Source organism: Eublepharis macularius, chromosome 6, assembly GCF_028583425.1.
Source record: "Eublepharis macularius isolate TG4126 chromosome 6, MPM_Emac_v1.0, whole genome shotgun sequence".
Taxonomy (NCBI): domain Eukaryota; kingdom Metazoa; phylum Chordata; class Lepidosauria; order Squamata; family Eublepharidae; genus Eublepharis; species Eublepharis macularius.
The window spans coordinates 36,094,825-36,109,900 of record NC_072795.1 but is presented as its reverse complement, the minus strand read 5'-3'; the positions used below and the strand labels follow the sequence as shown (position 1 = coordinate 36,109,900).

The 15,076-nt window shown below is 41.4% G+C and overlaps 1 protein-coding gene across 4 annotated transcripts in view; it reads left to right on the top strand.

Moving 5' to 3' along the window:
• RNF13 (ring finger protein 13) overlaps positions 1-15,076 on the top strand; it is a 76,105-nt gene that overhangs the window by 52,564 nt on the left and 8,465 nt on the right. For all 4 annotated transcript variants that reach the window (XM_054983485.1, XM_054983486.1, XM_054983484.1 and 1 more), the window contains one exon: positions 9,059-9,152. In XM_054983485.1, coding sequence (XP_054839460.1) covers positions 9,059-9,152 — 94 coding nt within the window. The remainder of the gene's footprint in view (positions 1-9,058; positions 9,153-15,076) is intronic.

Below are 15,076 nucleotides of genomic sequence, written 5' to 3'. Positions count from 1 at the left end.
TTTGCAGATGTAGTAGCAGGGAAGTCTGTGCTGGTCCTCACAGACAACTCCTTGGTGATGTGTTATATCAACAAACGGAGGCACAGTGTCGAGGAGCCTGTGTTTAGAGACCATGACTATTTGGAGTTGGGCCATAAAACACTCTGCCTGGTTGCAGGCAGTCCGTATCCCGGGGGTAGACAACTGATCGCAGACCACTTCAGCAGAGTAGGAAAAGACTCACATGAATTAGCAATAAAGGATATTTATTTGGATGCTATATTCCACAGTTGGGGTTCACCGGATGTGGATTTGTTCGCATCCGAGGAGAATCGAAAACCGGAATTGTATTGCTCAAGAGGGGGGTCAAGGGTTCAGGTCTCTGGGAGACGCTTTCCAAATCCGGTAATCTGGAAAGTTCTTTTACACTTTCCCACCTATACTTTTGCTGACCAGGGTGGTCAGCAAACTGCAGACGGACAAGACTCGAGCAATACTCATAGCCCCATTCTGGCCAAGACAACCATGGTTCCAGAGGCTGTTAAAACTGAAGACCCAGATTCGTCACTTACCTGCAAATCCAGATCTCCTGTCATGGAATGGGGTTCTTCATCACGACATCCAGAAACTCAAGTTGACAGCCTGGCTGATAATATAAGAGGGTCACTTTCTGATGCAGTGACATATTATTCTTAATGCCAGATGTTTGTCAACCAGACAGTCGTATAGCCTGAAATGGGACAGATTCGGAGTCTGGGTGGAACACAACGGACTGAATCCTATTGACTGTCCTCTAGCTACAGTTTTAGGTTTTGTTGGAACTAAAACACACAGGGTTGTCTAACTCCTCTGTTAAAGTTTATTTGGCAGTGATTTCTGCCTTCCATGCACCAGTAGACAATAAGACTGTTTTCTCCTACCATACTTCGAAGTTGTTTTTGAAGGGTCAGAACAATTTATTTCCCCCTGCTAAGAAGGTAGTTCTCTAGTGGTCACTGTCTGAGGCCCAGCCCTTGGACTTATCAGGAGGAAGGGACAGGAAATAGCTGGGAGACAGCTATCCAGCTGCCTCAGCTGACACCCTGGTCCAAAACCCGACAGCAATAGAGGGAGGGAGAGAAGCGCCAAAGCCTCAGAGGGTCAGACGAAGCAGGTGGAAGCCAGCTAGCCCCACCCTCTGGTGGGAGCCTAGGAGCCCAGACAGGGGGAATGAGGACAGCCAGGAGGGGACCCCACTGGTGGGAGAGGGCACAAGATGCAGGAACGGCCAGCCAGCAGCAAGCCAGCCGGCCGGCAACCTTACCTGTAGTGGAGGAAAGGCAGCACAGGGCCACACCTCAACCTGCAGGCAGGCTAGAAGGAGCTAACAAGAGCCAGATGAAGGCTGGGAGCAAAGCAGCCCCAGGTGGGGCTGTCTGAGGCATTCAGCAAAAGAAGCCCGGCAGCTGGCAAAGAAGATGCAGGTATGGCTGCCCAGAGCAGCCAACAAAGCAACTACATTGGTGAAACATCACATTATTTCAAAACATGTCTATCCCTAAAATCATTTTTAGTCTTGCGTCACATATGAAGTGGCTCCACTTCTTGCAGCCATTCTGAAATCAGCGAAAGCAAGGATGACTTTCATCCAGAAATGTATTGCCTTGTTAGGTTTTCAACCACAACTGTGTAAGAACAGCTTCATTCTGTCTGTGGAAAACCAAAGAGGGACCAATAAAGTCCACTGGCTTGTGCTCATAAAGTCTTCCTTAGTAGCTACTTCTAGCCAGATTTAGATTTAGTACCTGCTGGCCATGTTACAATTATTTCTGAGTAGCTTGCAATATATTATTTTAAACTATGTATTTAATACAAGCTTACTGATACGTACAGTTTACATTTACCCTTAAATGAAGTTTGCACAAAATTTTTATTAAAACTATGTCCCACACTTTCTCCCACAAATAGACTTGAGGTTTACATTTATTTTGCCTATATAACTTACAAAGTAAAAACAGAACACATAAAATTAAAAGCTGCACACACACATAAAAGAATGAGTTTATATGGCAAAAAGGTCTTCTGTGCAGGCACACATGGGACTGCACACGTGCAGGGCTGCTGATTCGGAGCTCCCGCCCTCCATTGCATATGCACAGCCACTTTCCCGCTGAAATGGCCTCTAGGAGGGCGGAGAGCCTCTAGATACCCTCAGTTCCTCTTCTGCTGCCGTACTACCCCCAAACAGAGGCCCAGTGGTGAAGGAGGAGGGTATGTGTGCCTGCACGGAAGATCTCGATGAACAACAAGTGCAACACTATTTTTCATCGTCAGTCTTCCTGTGCAGTCCCACATGGGAGATTAACAAGCTATTTACCTGGGTGGAGGACAATGTCTTTCAAGTGAAAATTGACTGTAGCACTGCTGTCCCCACCGCAGCCTCTCTCCTGTCTAAGATGTCCAAGGCATAGTGCTTCACGATGGCAAAGTTTAGGGGACCTGCATGGGCTAAAAGCTATGCCAAATGGACAGCTGCAGTGGGGAGGTAGAGAAAACAGCCAAAATCACTCTTTCTGTTGCTTGAGTCAACAAAGCAGTTACAGCCAATGAAAGGGTTTTTGTGTGTGCTGGCAGGAAGGAGTCATAGGATCCAACTCTCTGTGTTGTATGAGTGTTGATCTAACAGAACTAAGAAGAGAAGTTATGAGATCTTTTCATAAAGGGTAATTTGAAGAACTAAAAATGTTCAGTATGTCAAGGATTGAACTAAATGTTTACTTGGTAATTTCCCTAATCTTCTGGATCCAATGATCAGTCAGCAGGAAGCTGCTAGCAGTCACAATCTTCCTTGCTTTTTCCTTTCTCTGGCAATCTTTTTCAACCCTTGAGAAAGTTGGTTTCTGGTGTTGAGGAGCTTTATCTCTCCTGGGGGTGAGGGTGGGAGGATCATTACTTTTAAAACAGACATGTGGAAACAGAAGGGTCTCCCTGTGATAAAGCTGCTCTGTAGCCTGTAAACCATGGAGCCTCTAAACTTCAGCCACTTTTTACTGCCAAACAGCCTTCTGACTGAAGCGGAATCAGAAATTTTATTCTTATCCCAGGTATAAAGTGAAAACCTGCACAACCATACCAAAATCCTCTTTATTTGTCACATTCCATTGGTATTGTCATGTGTTCTTTTCTGAGCTGAAAACTTTCTCTTTGAATAGATACAATAAACTTTGTTCTTGTTCAGAACAAGCTGTTGAGATAAAGCTGGGCATCCTTTGTACCCTGTCTTTTTTTTTAGGATGTACACCAAGAACTTAAGGGGGGGAAATCATGCCTTGCGAGCAAATAAGAAAATAAAACTATTGTCTGGCCTGCTTTCTTTTGTTCAACCAATAACTATTTCAGACCAGGGTCTGTGAAACTGAGGTGGTGAGATCCTCTTGGAATAATGGTTGGGGGTGGGGGAGGCTGCCCCAGGTACACACGCTGAGAAGCTGCATTTATTTCTGGGTCTCATCAGATGTATTGACCAATATAGGAGTTGACCACAGTTTCACAATAGGAGTGATTTCTGTGTAGAAAATCCATAATGTTTAAAACAGCTCTTAGAAGAAAAATATAAGCCATCATTAATGGAGCTGCTCAAGGGGAGCTGGTATAGTATAGTGGGTAAGAGACTGAGCTATGAACTGGGAAGTCCCCAGTTAGAATCTTACCTCTACCATGAACTCACTCACTGTTCTGATGGAAGCTACTCTCCTTTAGTCTTTGCCTTTGTGCAAAAGGGTGAAAGGTAGATAATGAGGGGAATAAATTTGGGAAACATTTTGGACACTTAAAAAAGCATTATAGAAATACTAAGTATTATTGTTCATCATATTGGAGGCATTATTGAAGATACTTGGGTATGGATCTGAGCAGTGTCCAGATGGGACGTACCTAAAGGGTTTATGTAAAAGTTTTCTAGAAGAAGAATGATTTTGGTTGTTGGGGGTTTTCCGGGCTGTATTGCCGTGGTCTTGGCATTGTAGTTCCTGACGTTTCGCCAGCAGCTGTGGCTGGCATCTTCAGAGGTGTAGCACCAAAAGACAGAGATCTCTCAGTGTCACAGTGTGGAAAAGATGTAGGTCATTTGTATCTACTCAGGAGGGGTGGGGTTGAGCTGAGTCATTCTGTAAGAGTTTCCCAGGGTGTGGAATGCTAATGGCGGGAGGCTTCACTGAATCCTGAGGAGGTTCTTTTGCATATGGATTGGTGCTTGATGTGCTAATCTTCTCTGCAGGGCTATTGTCGGGTGTGGAGTGTTTTGTTGGCCTGGTGTTTTTCAGAACTGGAGCCCATGCTCTGTTCATTCTTAATGTTTCTTCTTTCCTGTTGAAATTTTGCTTATGCTTGTGAATTTCAATGGCTTCCCTGTGCAGTCTGACAAAGTAGTTGGAAGTGTTGTCCAGTATTTTGGTGTCCTGGAATAAGATACTGTGCCCTGTTTGAGTTAGGCTATGTTCAGCCACTGCTGATTTTTCAGGCTGTCCAAGTCTGCAGTGTCTTTCATGTTCTTTTATTCTTGTCTGGATGCTACGCTAGACATCTGGCAGATCTCCTGCAGGACCACATCGGGAAAACCTCGTCTTACATCAAAGATTCAGCAGATTTCATCAACAAAATCAGTTCTCTGAAACTCAATCCACAAGACATACTTGTCAGTTTTGATGTTGTATCCCTGTTTACCAAGGTTCCAGTAAAAGACACTATTGCACTGATTAATCAGATTTTCCCAGAGGATGTAACAGCCTTATTCCATCATTGTCTGACAACCAGTTACTTCCAATGGGACAACGAATTCTATGAACAGATGGATGGGGTGGCCATGGGGAGCCCACTCAGCCCAGTTATAGCAAACTTCTACATGGAACATTTTGAAAAAACAGCTCTAGAATCAGCACCCCACAAACCCAGTGTATGGTTCCGGTTTGTGGATGATACATTCATCATTTGGAGCCATGGGGAGGAAGAATTGAGGGAGTTTTTGAATCATCTCAACAACATCCACCTGAACATACAATTCACAATGGAGAAAGAAAGTGAGGGAAAACTCTCATTCCTGGATACCTTGGTCATCCGCAAAGCAAACTTTCAGTTAGGTCACAAGGTCTACAGGAAACCAACTCACACTGATCGGTACTTACACAAAAACTCCAATCACCACCCCCGACAGAAAAGAGGCATAATGAAAACATTAGTGGATCGTGCAAGACGGATATGTGAGCCGCGCTTTCTCAATGAGGAAATTAATCATCTAAACCACGCACTTCAGGCAAATGGCTACTCCAGAAATGAAATCCGAAGAGCAATCAAACCCAGGATGAATCAAACAACCAAGGAAAAACAGTCACCTACAGGAAAAGTGTTTTTGCCATATATCAAAGGAATTACTGATCAGATGGGAAAGCTTATGGAAAAGCATAACCTTCAAGCAGTATTCAGACCCACCCGAAAAATACAACAGATGCTACGATCAGCAAAAGACAGCAGAGACCCCCTCACCTCTGCAGGAGTATACCGTATACCCTGCAGCTGTGGACAAGTTTACATCGGGACCACAAAGCGTAGCATCCAGACAAGAATAAAAGAACATGAAAGACACTGCAGACTTGGACAGCCTGAAAAATCAGCAGTGGCTGAACATAGCCTAACTCAAACAGGGCACAGTATCTTATTCCAGGACACCAAAATACTGGACAACACTTCCAACTACTTTGTCAGACTGCACAGGGAAGCCATTGAAATTCACAAGCATAAGCAAAATTTCAACAGGAAAGAAGAAACATTAAGAATGAACAGAGCATGGGCTCCAGTTCTGAAAAACACCAGGCCAACAAAACACTCCACACCCGACAATAGCCCTGCAGAGAAGATTAGCACATCAAGCACCAATCCATATGCAAAAGAACCTCCTCAGGATTCAGTGAAGCCTCCCGCCATTAGCATTCCACACCCTGGGAAACTCTTACAGAATGACTCAGCTCAACCCCACCCCTCCTGAGTAGATACAAATGACCTACATCTTTTCCACACTGTGACACTGAGAGATCTCTGTCTTTTGGTGCTACACCTCTGAAGATGCCAGCCACAGCTGCTGACGAAACGTCAGGAACTACAATGCCAAGACCACGGCAATACAGCCCGGAAAACCCCCAACAACCATCGTTCTCTGGCCGTGAAAGCCTTCGACAATACATCAAGAATGATTTTAACTGTAGTAAGAGTTTTCTCAGGTTTAGTTACAATACAAGCAGTCCCAGGGTACTATTTGTTTGTTGAAATTAGTTATCCTGAATCAATGTCACTTCTAGTTTGATTATTTGAATCAAGGATATTATTTTGGATTACTGTGTAACAACCTTGAAGATTCAAAATATGAGCAAGAAGTATGCTAATTATGCTGTAGTGGATAGTTGGATTGTGGTTCCCAGTCTGTCTAACAGAAGCCAAGCCAGAGATGTTAGCTTGGATGTATCCTAAAACTTGAGTGGATCTGAAGTTTAACTGTTTGAATTGCTCACATAAGACAGGATCCTCTGCGTATAAAACCCACAGCAACTGCATGCATTTCTGTCTGTAGCTCACCTCTATTAAACCATCTAAAGATGATGAAATGTTTTAGGCTGTTGATTATTGGATGTATATAAAATTAACATTCCCTTTGTTAGATTGTGAGAAGCAAACGCAAGGTAAAAGAGGCAATTGGACCGCTGTTGGGAGTAGATGGAGAAACTCTGATGCAGGACAGAGAAAAAGCAGACAGGCTTAATGACTTTTTGCCTCTGTTTTCTCCCTGAAGAACTCAGGCACATCTAGAGATAGTAGAAAATGTGGCAGGACACCTGAGTGGCTAATTGACATTGACAGAGAGGTTGTGGAGAGGCATCTGGCTGCATTGGATGAATACAAATCCCCTGGGCCGGATGGGGTGCACCCAAGAGTGCTGAAAGAACTTTCTAGAGAACTTGCAGAACCCCTGTCTATCATCTTCAAGGCCTCCTGGAGGACTGGGGGTGTGCCACAAGATTGGAGAAGAGCAAGTGTTATCCTAATCTTTAAGAAAGGGAAGAAGGATGACCCAGGAAACGACAGGCCGGTCAGTTTGACTTCTGTTGCTGGGAAGATATTAGAACAGATTTGAAAGGGATCAATCTGTAAGCATCTGAAGGACCGCGCAGTGATCCAGGGAAGTCAGCATGGTTTTGTTCCTAACAGATCTTGCCAGACCAACCTGGTTTCCTTCTTTGATCGAGTGACCAGCTTACTGGATCGGGGGAACTCTGTTGACGTGATTTATCTGGATTTCAGTAAAACTTTTGATAAGGTCCCCCATGACATTCTGATGGGCAAACTGGAAGACTGTGGAGTGGACTATAGGACAGTTCGGTGGATAGGGAACTGGTTAGAGGACCGCACTCAAAGAGTGGTGGTCAACGGCGTTTCATCAGATTGGAGGGAGGTGTCCAGCAGGGTGCCGCAGGGCTCGGTTTTGGGCCTGGTACTTTTCAATATTTTTATCAGTGATCTGGATGAAGGAGTGGAAGGGCTGCTCATTAAGTTTGCTGATGATACCAAATTGGGAGGAGTAACAAACACCCAAGAAGATAGAATTAAAATTCAACAAGACCTGAATACTACGGAGAAGTGGGCAGCTGTGAATAGGATGCAATTCAACAAAGACAAGTGCACAGTATTACATCTGGGCCACAAAAATGGGAAGCACAAATACTGGATGGGGGATATACTTCTGGGCAGTAGTATATGTGAAAGGGGGCTTGGGGTAAGAGTGGACTGTAAACTAAATATGAGCAGTCAGTGTGATGCGGTGGCAAAAAAGGCTAATTCAATCTTGGGTTGTATCAAAGGGGCCATAGCGTCGAAATCGCAGGAGGTCATAGCCCCTCTCTATACTGCCTTGGTCAGGCCACACCTGGAGTATTGTGGGCAGTTCTGGAGGCCTCACTTCAAAAAGGATGTGGACAAAATCGAGAGGGTGCAGAGGAGAGCGACAAGGATGATCAGGGGTCTGGAGACTGAGCCCTATGAGGAAAGGCTGAGGGCCTTGGGAATGTTTAGTTTGGAGAAGAGGCGGTTGAGGGGGGACATGATTGCTCTCTTTAAATATTTGAAAGGCTGTCATTTGGAGGAGGGCAAGGAGCTGTTCCAGTTGGCAGCAGAGGGTAGGATGCGAAGCAATGGGCTTAAATTACATGCAAAAAGGTACCGGCTGGATATTAGGAAAAACTTTTTCATGGTCAGAGTAGTTCAAAAGTGGAATCAGATGCCTAGGGAGGTGGTGAGCTCCCCCTCACTGGCAGTTTTCAAGAAGAGGCTGGATGAATACTTGTCAGAGATGCTTTAGGCTGATCCTGCACTGGGCAGGGGGTTGGACTAGATGGTCTGTATGGCACCTTCCAACTCTATGATTCTATGATTGTCACAGTTTTTGTGTGGTTTATTATTAGAGACATGGCAAGTTTCCTTCAGTTCTCCACTGATTGATGTTTAAACAATCCAAGTGCTTATAAATCTCAAATAGATTACTCAGATGACTCAGAATTCCCACTTTTCTCACTGTCCCTTTAATTTTAATATTAGTGCATGTTGAGCTTTGAAGTAAGTCCCATCATGCTGAATGTGGCTTACTGTCAGTTAAGTGTTCATCCACCTCTTTGCATTTTCTCTGAGAATCACTCTGGCTAGGGAAATCAAGTTTGCTGCCAGAAAGATAAGCAGTATCACCATCCTCCTCCTTAGTTCAGCCTGATGCTGCACATGTTTACTTAAGAGTAAAAAGAAACCTTGATTTCCAGTGTATAGAAGTCAGAGGAAAAAGCAGATTGCGAAATGATCCCTTTAAAGTTATGAGCCCAAGAGATCTTGTGTGTCAGCATTTCTTGTAAAATGTCCAGGTTTACAAAGCATGGCAGAGCCACAAATTAGCAAAGTTCTTCAGTATCTCTTCTTAACATGCTTTAATCTATAGAACAGTGGTTCTCAGAAAGTAATGCAGATTGTTCTGCCATTAATCTTACGTTTCCTTATTCTATGTCTGTCTTTCAAGATTACAAAGTTTGTCCAGGACCGACATAGAGCAAGAAGGAATCGGCTTCAAAAAGATCAGCTTAAGAAGCTGCCAGTACATAAATTCAAGAAAGGTAAGTGTGACTTTTTAGACTTGGTTAAACAGTCCATGTCCACTGATCTTAAATGCTGTCTAAAATCCAGAAAGGACATACGGTTTCCAAAACACTGAGATTCCAAACCTGGACAGCTTTGATGTAGAGTACAGAGCTTGCATGTATGACATCCTGTGTTCTGTCTCCAGCTTCTCCAATTAAGGCATATCAAGTAACAGGAGTGGAAAATATCTGAGTACCTGAGTTGGAGATCTCCTGTTAATTGAACTAAACTCTTTGGCACTGTTAGCTAGAGGACTAGTTCATATATTATTGGAGGTGGATCACTCTTTTAAATAGCTACTTATGTAACTGAGCACCAGTTTGGTGTAGTGGTTAAGAGCACGGGACTCTAATCTGGAGAGCCGGGTTTGATTCCCCACTCCTCCTCAAAGCCAGCTGGGTGCCCTTGGGCGAGTCACAGTTCTCTGGAGCTCTCTCAGCCCCACCCACCTCACAGGGTGGTTGTTGTGGGGTAATAATAACACTTTGTAAACCGCTCTGAGTGGGCATTAAGTTGTCCTGAAGGGCGGTATATAAATCGAATGTTATTATTAATGTTATTATTATTATCTACTTATAAAAGCAGCGCATTGTCAAAAGAGTACACTTCTGTGAAATCTGGGTTCCGTGAATTATGATGGCAAAAGAGCTGTGATCTTCTTTGAGTCCCTTTGTCCCCTGTTACACAGTTTGTGTGAATAGATCTTGCACAAGCAGTTAATTTGCAAACCAACTGCAGTAACACATAAAGAATATATATGAAGTGGATCATTTGTTATTTAAATAATAACATGAAGCTTAATGAAAGGGACATTTCAGGCCACTAGACTGTTGCTTCAAAAAGGAAGGGCTGTGTTGCTGTTCATTGTGCCCTGTATTAGAAATCAGCTGCAAAACTGAGTCAAGGCCTTCCATTTGGTTTGTGCTTGATTTGTTCATGTTCCCCATCTATCTTTTGCATTATATTAATAGTAACCCTTTCCTAGTTCCAGTGTCTTTTGTAACCATTCGGAGCATTTCAGCTCTCATACAAAAATGCTTCTCTTTGTCAATCATTTCGCTTAACAACTTCTGCAGAATTCAGAATTCATTCTATCTTGTAATATACAAACAGTTGAGGGGAGAATTTCACTGACACTGATGTAACTACAAGAGTTGCTAGTAACATGTTGAATATACAAGGCTTACAAGTGTGCTTGGATTCTGGGGCAGAGCTGCACCCAACATGTTCTGTGTCCTAATAAACAGACCTGCATTATTGATAGTGTCACTACTAGTACTGCTTGCAAAGCAGATGTTCAGCTGAAATTGTACATAGTATCATATGCAAATCAGTTGCTCATAAATTAATGAGATTTAACCTCCATAACATTGAATAAACTTTACTGAATGTTTTTCTTTCTCGGGGACTTGGCGTTGACTGTAAAAGCTTGATTCTGCATAAAGGAAGCCAAGGTTAATTTCTCTCCCAGTTATGGATTTCTAATGGAAACTAATTAAGAAGAGAAATATAACAAGTATTATTTTGATACTTAATGAAATATACTTTTGTGTTTCTTTAAGCAAGCTGTTTCATTGTGTTTGTGGTGATCCTCTCTTTATAGAGTGTGGATGAGATGTTGTACAAATAGCTGTGGAGCCTACACAAATTGCTGCTGCTGCTGCTTTCATAGAATCACATATTGTCAGAAGTAATCCAGTGGGTCATTTTACATGCAGTGGGTATCCTACAAAGAGTAGTATTTTAGAGTATATACAGATTTGACTAGGCAGACAAGTCTATAAAAAGCTTTAAATCTCCTGCTGAGTTCTTACAATAGAATGGCAGATATTTTTAATTGCCTAAGAACTGACAGAGGAAGAAAGCACAAGATAGAATGATATCCAGGCTCAAAATACTTCATTCAGATTTTTTGGGAGCCATATGAGTGTATTTGTATCTTAAGATCAGAGCAACCAAATGCACTCCTTTCCATGAAAAAAAACAAATCCTGTCAGCCACTTCTGCAGATGTGTGTGTGTGTGTGTGTGTGTGTGTGTGGTTCCTGACACCTGGTGTAAATTGACCAAGCTGTCTGTTTAGTCCCTTTACCTTGAATTAGCAAGTGGAGACATGGGTTGCATTGCATCCTCTTCTTCTGCTGTCTAGGAGGGAACACATGGCAGGATTGCCATTCAGATTTCTCTCCTCCCCCCAGCCCATTCTTATTGGGAGGATGAAATTCTTCCCTTCATGGTAATAGATCTGCCATAATCCAAAACAGTTGGATTCTAGGTTGTCTTTATCTATGAGTTACACTGAGAAATAAGGAACTGTGGTTCATTATTGTACTTTGCTCACCAAATGTCCTAGCTGTTGATTATATTGTATTTCACTTGCATTGTGTAATCTGCCTTGGATCTCAGTGAGAAAGGGGGACTATAAATAATAATAAATGTAGCAGTATATAAACTGCTATTGCCATGAACACAGCCACAAACAGCATAGGGTAGATTAATTTTTATTTTATTTAAAATTGTTGGGGGTTTTCTACAACCACAACCTCTTATGAACTCATAATCCAGTTTAACAGTAGATTAAAACAGCTCTCCAGCTAGATTGTGCTAGGCTCAGATATTTTGTAGTCTTTTCTGCCTTTGTTCAGTGGGTGGAACTAAGTCCTTCCCAACTCAAAGAAAAGTTTCCATACTTCACAGTTGCTTGCCTGTCTTCATCTTGTTCCTTGTATACAATTTTATTTTATTTTGTATTTATTGTAAAGACTGTTTCTAATATTATTAGTTAATTACATTGGAGATCTCTGCTGTGTGACATTTAAGCTCTAATCCATTTGAATTCAATAACACTACCAAAATATTGTTTAAATGTACAGACCTTTGGAAACGCGATTAATATTTGATTGAGGGTCCATTGTAACAACAGAATAGGTGTTGTGTTAAATTCATTATTGATGGGTCTGTAGAACAGAGATCTAAATGCAGTAGAGGCAGAATCAGAATTTTCCCTGTCAGACCAAGGGCTGAAGAAGAATATTAATCTGCTGCTCCCCATTAGCTGGAAAAGTATGATCCAGGCTCCTTTTTGACTCCATCCGATGCTTCTGTTCTTCCTCAAGCCACCTTAAATCAGCCAAAATGTGTCTTCTTACATTTTTTCCTGAGTTATTTATTGACAGATTTGAATCCTTGTGAAAAATCTCGTGACAGGTTAGGCTGAAGGTGACTTGCCTGAAGGTATCCTGTGAAATTCTGAATAATGGAACCATTTGCATCATCATACCAATTTTATACTCTCAGCCACAATTTGCCATATGTACAGTGTGAGATAATTATCTGCTTCAAAGGACAAAAAAATTACAAAGATCATAAGGCACTTTCCACATTAAAAGTGCTAAGTAAATACTGTAATAGCGCATACTGGACGCAAGCCAGAAGAAAAAGACAGAATTAAATCCCATTCTGTTATTTTCTGTGGCAGTTTGTAATGGACAACTTTGCTCAGTATACTGGTTGTTTGGTCAATTGTAATTGTAAATAAATGGGGATTGGTATTTTTTTAGGGAAATGTCAATTATTGAGGAATAGAAATATGGGGATGGATGTATTTTCATTTAGATGTTAGGTGCTTTGGTCAGGTAGGACTTTTTTTACATTTGATAAGTGAAACTTGAATGTAAAAGCAGTATTCACAATGTAGTTCTTGTTGTTTGGAAAATAGGGAGAACTTTGATATGATTGGTAGTACTTTTTCTGGTGATTGGTTAACTGTGATGGTTAAAAGCTTAACTTGAAGTCTGAACTATGTGAATCGGAGGGCCGATAAAGTCCCTGTGTTAGGAAAGAAGAGACCCAGGAAGCATGGAGAAAAGACACTTCCTGAAGTATTTTTGTGGAGCAGTCCAGAAAAAAGCAAGAGAAAACGTTTTTAATGTTTTTATGGTGTTTTTAATGGTATTTGTATTTGTTATCTGCCCTGAGCCTGCGAAAGCGGGGAGGGCGGAATATAAATATAATAAATTAAATTAAATTTTGTTGATGGTCTTAAGGAAACTGTATCTGCCAGATGAAAATGAGGTAAAGTAAGATCAGTCGTAAGTCACAGGTTATGGATCATCATCATATATACTAATAACCAAGTAGCTCTGATTGAGCATACTTAAATCCAGAGACTGGAGTAATGAATAAACAAGACAGATCTTCTTACACACCTGTCTGTGTTTCTGAGAGAGAATTAACCAGCCATGAGATTCTGGTTAAGTCATCCTTTGTATATTTCAGAGAGAGGATTCTGGCTAAATCAGGCAAGCTTGTGTGGAAGCCTGAGAGCCTAATTCTGTCTAGGTCAGGCAGACTGTGTCTGTGCACCTGGGTCAATTTGTGTATATTTGAGAGAGAGATTAATCTACCCAGGTCAGGCAAGCAGTGTGAAAAGGCCTGAGTGAATCTGTGTTTGTGAGGATGAGAGGACTTTATTATGTTAGTGAAGACCTGTGTGGGAAATTACTCTGTGAACATATCTTTAAAAATATGTAATTGTTTTTGACACCACCAAGCTTAAGAGCTATTCTGAAACCAATAAACTTTGCAACCATCATGCTTACATTCTTATAAATAGATTATACTTATGTTTAAGCAAGAAAGATCCCTTTTTTCCCCTCACAACTACCCTGAAGTGCTGACTGTTCTGTCAAACTACCACCTATAGCAAGGCTTCCTGTATTACCAGTTAAACTGAGGACTAAAGCAAAGGCCTTTGGTGGCAGTGAAAACTTTTTGAGGGAGTCAGGGAGGCAGTAATATAAAGATCACACAAAGACAGAAGGGAAGGTGTTCGTGAAGTAAAATCTTGAGTAAAGTAGAGAACATCTGAAGCTTTGGTTGTGACCAGAGCCCTCCTGATTATAAGATAAAGTAAGGAGGACCTGGATTAAAGGTCCAAAGGGCTAAAAAGGTTTAAAAACAAATACAAACAAAAAGAAAAATCATTATAGGCAGAAACAAAATAATTGTCACATCAAAATTAAAGTGACTGACAGAAACCAAACAGTTCACTTCAAAAGTTGATGTTTCAAAAGTGATGCCTAATTATTTTCGCTGTCCTACAAATATACTATAATATAAGCACGTGGTATCTTGTCAAATAATGAGTATTCTATATTTCTTCAATCTGCTTGATTTACAGTGCAATCCTAAGCAGTTACTCCAGTCTAAGCCTATTGATTCCAGTAGGATTAAACTGGAGTAACTCTATTTAGGATTGTGCTGAGTTAAGGAATAGATGTTATTGCTTCATGCACTTAGAGCGTAGCCCTATACAGAATTATTCCAGTGTAAAACTTTTGAAATTAGTGGGTTTAGATTTCTGGACTTCTCTGTTAATAACATAAAACATTCGATGCAGCTGTCAAAGGATCACTTTAGTATGTCCAGTGGTCTTGCCTCCTGTTTTTATTCCAATAGCAGACCTCCATGCCAGTATCATAAACATCATATGAGAACTGATCAGTTTCAAAAGTATCTTGCCATCTGACACAAGCTACTGCTATTCAACCAATACAAATCTAAAGCCCACTTCTGTACATGGAACTATTTCCTCAGATGGCTAAATCTGTGAAATAAAGAAAAGATTCTCTTTTGCATTAAATTAGATGCACCGCACACCCACTTTAACATCCCTAACTCTACTAGGGGCCTAGGAAGATCAGTTTAGTATTTTACATTCTTTCTTAAATAATACTTTTTTCATAGGATACTTATGGAGTTAATGCCTGTACTGATTTGTGAGCCGTTTTTTTCTGAGTTTCAACAGGTAAGGAAGCAGTTCTTATTTTAGAGAACAATCATTTTCAGTTTCTTCAAATAGCTTTAGATAAAAACATCAAGGAAGAAAATAGTTCACT